At 34.8% G+C, this 8639-nt stretch overlaps 1 protein-coding gene across 1 annotated transcript; it reads right to left on the bottom strand.

The window, feature by feature from the left end:
* Positions 1 to 2138: 2138 nt before the first annotated feature.
* LOC101490270 (ribonucleases P/MRP protein subunit POP1) lies at positions 2139 to 8639 on the bottom strand. The gene is made up of 11 exons (XM_004515488.4): positions 8336 to 8639; positions 7065 to 7522; positions 6766 to 6862; positions 6570 to 6683; positions 6213 to 6494; positions 5522 to 5640; positions 4911 to 5432; positions 4505 to 4613; positions 3837 to 4414; positions 2627 to 2794; positions 2139 to 2502 (listed from the first exon to the last, which is right to left on the bottom strand). The coding sequence occupies exons 2-11, from the start codon at positions 7511 to 7513 to the stop codon at positions 2304 to 2306; spliced, it is 2637 nt and encodes an 878-aa protein (XP_004515545.1). The 5' UTR covers positions 7514 to 7522; positions 8336 to 8639; the 3' UTR covers positions 2139 to 2303.

Genomic DNA, 8639 nt, shown 5'->3' with positions numbered 1-8639 from the left:
CTTGGTTTTAACAAGATATCAGTCGATTGAGAAACAACTACCTGAGGAATAATTGGCAACCAACAGATGTAATAACTAAAGGCATGTAAACATAACGGTTTCAACAACTTACTTGCAAGCTGATAATATAATAACTAATATCCATTCTCCTGCTTGAGGGAGTGTTGAAAAATGTAACTATTTTAAGATAAAATATTTCATTTTCTTCAATTATACGTATCACCATTATAGGGGTAATAATGAGGGAATTTTTGTTTTCCTTTTGCTTATTATCATTTATTAGGATTTCAGTTCAATGTATATTGTACATTAGAGACTATAATTTGTAACTAATCAATCAATAGTATTCAGATTATTGAAACCTTTCAAGCGACTGTAGACAATTAGACATGCATAAGGTTGTCTAGAAAAAGCAACCAAAATTATGTTCCGAGTACTTTATTATAAGCATGCTCATGGAGAGCAAATTGCACTTTTTCTCCTTACTGTCAACTAATCCCAAGTGGCAAAAAGGATTTAGATTTTAGGCAACTTATTTGTTACTCTATATTCAATAAAAAAACTTTTTTTTTAATAATCAGTGTTTTAAAAAAAAACAGGGCCCATTCATATGCATGAATCCAGATTTTGAAAATATTATGATGGAACAGTTGTATAACCAGAAACTATGTATTATACCCCATACATATGATTTCTTAACTTGATTATTTACAGTGTAAGTGAGTAACTTGCATTGTTTATTGCCAAAATATCCGGGATCATCCTTCCATTTTCCTGTTGACTATATGACAATGTGACAAAAGGAAAATTAGAGACCAAATGCCAGAACCACACTGAATAAATACTAGCTTGAGAGGAGAGTAACAATATGTTTTGGTTCCAAGACACATACATGTCTTGGTTCAGCCGCAGATACAGATGGATCCTACTATGAAACAAAGGTGCAAAAACTTTATTTTATAAGAAAAAATAATGACAAATGCAAGCTTTGGGAAATTCCAGAGTTCGATTTCAGTGAGAAAGAATGAGTGAAACAGATAATTTTAAAGAAAAGCATGTACCTTTGTTTACTGTCTTCAATCGTTATCCGAAAAATTAGAAGCACCATCAGATCCAGCGGTTGCAAAAGTGAGATGCATCTGAATGCAAGTACGTCAATTAAGTTTTTAAACAAGAGAAATAAAGCCACAATGTATTCAAACCATCATAAGTTGCCTCTTTTGCTTTTCTGAAGTCGATCACAAAAAGTATACCATTGATAGTAATATCTAAATACAGTAAGATAGATTCAACATAAGTAATGAGAAAAGAGATTATTAACTAACAGATGCGCTAAGAATCGAGCATCAAAAAAGATTATACTATCATTATGGTATTTTCTACCATCAACTACATATAAAATATTGTCTATGACAAATAACTTTTTAGTAAGAGAGCGCAAGAATGAAAAATAGAGTTATAGGGAAATATCTCTAGGTTTGTAAGTACCATTTTACAGTAAGTAGCGAAACACAATTGACAGTGCATGTACAGAGTTTATTATGATATACATTATATGAACATAAAGTTTCCACATTCAGAATCTTTATTATAACATGATATAAACAAAATTCACAGAATGAATGATATTCCCATTAATGCACAGTTGTTCAGAATGAAGTAGATCTTAAGTGTCTAAATCAGCTCATACATACATAGATTATTCAAACCAAACACAACAAAATCAAAATGTATAAACTAACCAACCACAAGACAGTCCTTACAGCATCACTAACCAACCACAAGACAGTCCTCATAGCATCAAAGCACAAACCTCAAAATCCATCCTTCTCAGTGTTCACTTCCTTCAAATAAAAAAGAAGCTGCAAACCGGAGGCATTGAGGATGATCGGGTAAGAGCTGCTCCCTACCAAGAATAAAGAGGAAAGGAAGAAATACAAGAAGAAAAGGTTAAGTGGGCCACAGTGAAAGACTTCTGCAGCAAAAGTTGCAAGCAAGATTTCCCAATGATGGTAGAACAGACAGACCACATCAACAGCTGTGTATGCAGTGGTCTTGGAAAACCTGGAGATTTTGATAGTACGGATGGGCTAAAAAAACTAACAGAATCAATTTTGGATTAATTACAAGTATGGATAACTTCAAATGTTATGATTGTACATAATAATTTTATTTATAAAAATAAAAGTAAGCATTGTTCTCTATGTTGTTGCTTTTCCCTTTTTCTAACAAGGAAAGTTTTACCAATTTGGCCCTATTTGTAACAATGTAAATTGCAAAGTTCAATCCAACATAAAATCACTTTACAAACAGTCAATGTCATTTTCCTGATGCTCTAAAACAATAGAAGCAAGAGCTAGCCTATATGCAACAGATCTTAAATTCCTGACAAGTACGTATATTTCCTTCCTCTTCTGCTTCGCAGGCATCTCCGTCCACTGTTCCTCTCTTAAATGAGATAGTAAAACTGCCTCACAAAATCCCTCTGCTACAAGCCTCTTGCTGCAATGACATTGCACACGGTAAGATTCTCTATGATGAGGTCTTTATATGTTCTTTGCAAATCGTAATTTATACTCAGACTAATTAAAATGGATTAGAATCCAAAAAAGATATGATTTCCAACCTTCCTTGAACACAAGCTGTCGTGACAAAGCCAATAGGCCACCGGTGAGACTCTCTACCAACTGAACCATCTGGTATCTGCATTTCCCATTTGCCGGAGAAATTCTCTTTGAAGTATGATCTCATAGCACACTCAGACAGTTTAAGTCCCATTTCACTTTTACGTGAACTGCAAGACATACAATATATACACACAATATTAAGTTATTTTATTTTCCTAAGCACTTAAGGTTCAAAATATAGAATAAAATACTCCAACCAACCCATATTGCGTCTTCTATTTCTAAAACTAACCCCAAACCCCTCATATTTTATAATTACGGTATACTTGTTTCCAATATGGTGTTTCATTCTTTAGAGTTGTTAATTAATTGTATATTACTGTGTTAAAATGACTAACAATCGACCAATAGACTAACAGCCGTGTGAAAGTGCGCTATAAAAAATTAGACTATAGTCCTGTAAAGTATGAAGGGTAATCTAAATCTAGAGGGGAAGCCAGAATAATTTACTCTAAAGTCTAAAATTCACTATCTATTCCAAGCTAGAAGAGAAAAGTCTACTTTTACCCAGATTGCATCGCAGGAATGACAAAAAGAATAGAAGAAAATAAATATCTTTTTGTTAGATGTAATCCTTCCCGGCATTATACTCTAACTAACTGAGAAACCTAGAAAACAATGAATCTGTTAGACCTCTTATTAGTATTGTTATTATATTATTATTATAATATATATTATTAGTATTATTATGTTACTGATATTATATTATTAGGCAGTTATTATATTAGGCACCAGTTATGTTTATAGGCAGTTATTGTATAAATAGGAAAACTGATGGAAAAGTCAGTATGCAATTAATTGGGGATTTAATATTGATTGGGAGACACCAAACTCTCGAATTCTTGGAAGGGAGAGACACAAGAGACTCTTGAATTTCTTGGGAACCAATTGTGTAATTCTATTGTATCATCAATAAAGGTTGTTTATTTCCTTTAAATTTCTATGTTTGGTACCGGTTTCTATAAGAATCATTCGATAAAACACTTGCAACCATATCTTGTTATCCTGTAGCCAAACAAAACATAGATGTTTGACAAAATAAAAAATAAATTTTACAAGAATAATAATGGTCATTTCTTAATTTCCAGTTAACAAAAAATATAATTTTCATTAGTAGAACAGGAATGGATAATTTCATAATTAAATTACCTTGAAGTCCATAAAGATATATCAGAAGGACAGGGCGCACAAATAACTGCCCCCTCTTCAAAAAAGCCTTCCTTGAATGGGTGAAGATGAACTCTTACAAAACATAGCTTATGGTCATAAATGACAGATCTTCTATGCACCATATCAAGTGTTAGTTCTCCCTTAATAAACTCAGACATTCTAGTCATTCCATCTGTTGCATAAGGAAATAAAAGCAATTGGCCAGTTTTGGTTTCATTGAGTAACGTAGTCAGCATACAACCTGTCCTTGCTACAGTTCCTTCGAATGAATTGTCAGAGTCAAAATTTGAAATTTTAAGGTTAGGGCAAGAGTTTGACAAGGAATTAACATTGGTCAAATCTTTCCTAGCTGAACGGTCAAGAGTCTCCATTGTGCTAATCACTTTGTTGAGAGTAGTATGAACAACGCCCCACGGAGACAGGATGGGAACTCTCAAATTCCTTACAGAAGCAGGACGAAGTTCTGCCTTTTGATTACATGCAGCTTCTTTAGCGGCCATGAAACATGAGTATGCCTTACAATCTGGGAAATCTGACGGGAAAGATGGTATCCCCATCTGGATAAAATGAATAGTTTTAAGTAATATCCAATACTCTATACAAATAAAAAATGATTTTTTTGTGACGTATGCGGTGCAAATACTTACATCGCATGCAATCCACTGCTTCTCTCGCAAACCAATTGCATGTGCCCCATTAGAGACAAGTGGAATCCAGAAGGCTTTAACCCAACTTAAGGGAAGTATAACAGACCATCTAGAAGATAATCACAAAAGCATTTATTATTTAGTCATACGAAGAAAGGTTTTTAAATAAAAATATTCATCCAATCAAATGCAATCGAGCATGTTTGATCAATTGATCTTTGTAGCTCATTAAACTTATGGCAAGTTATCTCAATTTTTCTAATGTATCTTGAGCAGGTGATCACAAATATCTATCTTTTGATTTCAAAATTGGAAGAATAAAAACAATAGTACTTGATAATGTTCATAAACAGCAATGGTGATTTCAAATAAATTAAAAGCAAAAACATATTAAAGAATAATTTACCCCATGGTCAATTCCTTCGTATCATCATTTTTTAAAAGCAAAATAGGGCAAGATCTTGAGCACTGCTCTTTGGTTGAAGAATTAGCCACGCCAAAATTTAAGTCATCAAGGCAGAATTTAACCATTCGCTCACGGTGCTTCTCCTCAGAAAGGACACTGTCTTCCACTGGGCACTTCAACCCTCTGGTCGTAGCATACCATAGATCATCAATATTAGACTGGTTGTCTCCAAATTCTGACAAAGATAATTGTTTATTCGTTTCCAACATTCCCCCCAAATCTACAAGCTCTTTGCACTTAGCTTCTTGTGCATCATCACTTAGTGCCTCAGTTGAAATTGGCTCCACTGGAACAACAGACCTTTTCACAGGTAAATCTCGAGGATCCTTAACATTAAGAGCTAACATTGCACGAGAAGAAAAATGCTCCGCATTTTTCAGTATACAAAACTTTGTTTTCTGAGAAATGTGGTTTTCTTCTATAGGCACGTGTTTATTTATCTGCCAATGATTTTCTGAAATACTGTCATGCAGATATCAGCCATTTTGGATCATTAATGTAAAACAAGTAAAAATGAAAATGGTACTGCTTTTCAAATTTAAACAACAAACCTGCTAACAGGATGCAATATCTTCTGAAGAAGTTGAAATGTCCCTGATCCCATTAATTCTAATTTTGCAAGTTGACCCTCAAGAGAAGAACAATTGATTGAGATGCCTCTCTTTTCCATCTGCATAATGGTAGCGGTAAAAAACACATAATGTGAGTTATATGCAGTTTTTACGACTCTTAGTTCTTTAATAGTTTAACTTCAACAGAGAAATTAAAATCTTGGACAAACCAAACTACTTACTTAGTGATTCGTCTGACTAATTTATATCACAAAAAGCATTTTTTTTAAATTAATAAGGACTACAATTTAGAAGGAATAATCAGTATTGCAATTTCAGGTAAAATCTTTCTTATCAAGATACAGCATCTGACAAGTAATGACAGGGTAGTGTGACTTGCAAGGACCTATAATCATCTGAATCTTTACAAGTTGTCAACTCAAACATAAATGCATATTATGTCCCAGCTCCCAATCATGCTTATGTTGGAATGAAATGAGCCGAATACTTTTCAAATAGGCAAAGTGATCAGGGAATAGCACAGTAAAATGAAATTATTTGTTACATAAATCTACAGGAGTAACGAGTTCACTGGCTTCTACTTGTTTTCATCAGTACCCAGTACAAGAAAAACAATAGAGACAAAATACAATTGGGTTATCCATATAAGAATCAGAAGAAGAAAGTGAACCTCTTTCTGGCAGGCCAGTTTTAGATTATCATATCCTTCTTCAAAGGCAGATGCATGTATCCACACCCAAAGGTGTCTAAATGAATCACTGCACTCCATTCTGTCTGATTTTTCGCATAAATCAACATCAGGATTAATTTTTTCATCACTGATATACTGTTGTCTAAAAGAAGAACAATCATGTCTGACACCTAGGTCAGTGATATTTTGTTGGAAAGTTGGTTGCCACATATATGTTACAGGAGCAATTGGCCGAGAAACTGGTGCTCCAACGTGATGCAGCTGTCAAGAAAGAAAAAATAATTTTGTGACCAAAACAACATGGCTATTGCAAGAAACGGCAAAAGAAACACTCACCATTGCAGTTCCATAGGTTGTACCAGAAAGAACAGAATCATCATGATTTCTGGGATGTGCTACTGTTATGGGAGAGGGCACAAGTACCATTCTTAATACTGAAACTAATGAATCCTGTAAACAGAACCACCTTAAGCAAAGCTACGAGAACTAAACCATTATTTTCAGAAGCTGAGACTACAATAAAATAAACTACCTCTGGTCCCTCCAATTGAACAGCAGTATAATAGCTTGCATCGTGTACTAGCACCCCTTTTTTGAACTTTTTCAACATTGCCCTCGAACCTTTCCCTCTAAATAAACACACAAATCCTTGTTAGTGTTTCCATAAGATTTAAAACACAAATATGCATGTAGTTTCCATAATCCAGTTCAACTTCATCTTAACAAAGTAAAGCAACCCTACATAATGAAGTTAACATGCTTCTAATCCCTCCATTGACTCTTTAGGCAGTTTCTCTGTAGTATTTATATAAAAAAAAAAAAAAAACCTACCTTCCTTGAAGACCCAGAGGAAGGTGGTAACCCCAGAGCTTGGTCAGGGAAAATCTCTTTGCATGCCAAACATGTGTTCTCAGCCTCTTTGTTCCATCCCCAGAAGTGCAAAATCCATTCTCTGGGTTATTCTTGAGTTCATATCTTCGACGAACACGTCGAGGAAGCTGCATTATATTGTCCTTCTTCAAAACTGAATTATCAACTACTCCCAGTTTTTGGCTCTTTCTTCTGTGGCCCTTTCTTGCAATTTGGTCATTAAATGATGTTGTTCTTCTTCTCTTGTTCCTTTGAGACTTATAATCATTGTTCACTCTATTTTCAACGATACATTGAAGGCTCTGAATCTCGAGGGAACGGGATTCTGCAAACTTCTGCACATTAATTTTGCGAGGTGGCACTACAACAGGTACTGAAACATTCGGCTTTTTGGTTCCGTCTGTAACCATCGTTGATAACTAAATAGGAAAATAAAGAAAAAGATAGAATTAGTTAACATTGTACAAACACAAACTATACTGTAAAGCATGAACAAAAGCAACTAAACAAGACATGGACCGATATTCACTGCAGGTGGATGGGACCGACTGCAGTGCAATCAGGTAGATTGGAGCTGTCAGTGTTGTCAAATAACCGCTATTGCGACGTTGTAGCGCTATAGCATAGAGGAAATTGAACATATCAATATTTCTATGTAATATGCTATGTAGTACAAAGTGTTGCAAATAGCCGCTATTGCGGCGGTATAACACTATAGCATAGTGGAATTTGATCAAACCGCTACTTTCCACTATCTAACGGTTTAGATTACAAGCTCGAATTTTAAATTTCAAAAGGCTCAAAATAGACAGTACCCTTGTTTTTCCATACAAACTTGTGGAATGTCATAGGAAATTCCTCAACCAACAATTCACATATTTCTAAATTCCCTAACCAACCAGTGATTCATCACGAACAATAATTATAAAGGATAATATCATCATCATAGCAATGATTTTGGATAATTAGCTTATAGTTTATTAAGTGTAACTGTTTGTTTCTGTTATTAGTTAGTCAAGTTAGTTAGCTTTTCTGTTATTAGTTAGTTTTTCTAATTCTTAGCCTAAATATATCTTGTATAACCTATGGTTGTAATCTAATCAATTCAATGAATGAAATTATCAATAAATTGGCAAAACAAAAACATAAAAACATAAATGCATAATAACTGTGATAACTATTTCAAAAACATAAATGTGATTCATCGCATAGGGGTGAGAAAAAGAGCTTACTGTTTCAGAGAGAGCAGAGCAGTGAGTGTGAGACTGTAAGTCGCAGTCGAGCTGTGCACGGAAGACGGAGACCAGAGTGGCAGCGCGAAGTTGTGTGTGCCGGAGAGAGGAGAAAGCGAACCTCAGAGGCAGCGCGGAGAGAGGAAAGAAGGTATGGTACGAAAGTTAGGGTTTGGTTCCTTGCGTACGCTGTCACTGCGTGAAAGAGAGACGGTTGGTTTAGCGGCGGCGGCGGCGGCGGAGAGTGATGAGAATCGAAGACGAAGTGTTATGGATTCAATTTCAAATTAAGGGCAGGTATAAT

Source organism: Cicer arietinum, chromosome 6, assembly GCF_000331145.2.
Source record: "Cicer arietinum cultivar CDC Frontier isolate Library 1 chromosome 6, Cicar.CDCFrontier_v2.0, whole genome shotgun sequence".
In the NCBI taxonomy this organism is placed as follows: domain Eukaryota; kingdom Viridiplantae; phylum Streptophyta; class Magnoliopsida; order Fabales; family Fabaceae; genus Cicer; species Cicer arietinum.
The sequence above is the reverse complement of the archived record's forward strand: the minus strand, read 5'-3'. Positions and strand labels throughout refer to the sequence as shown.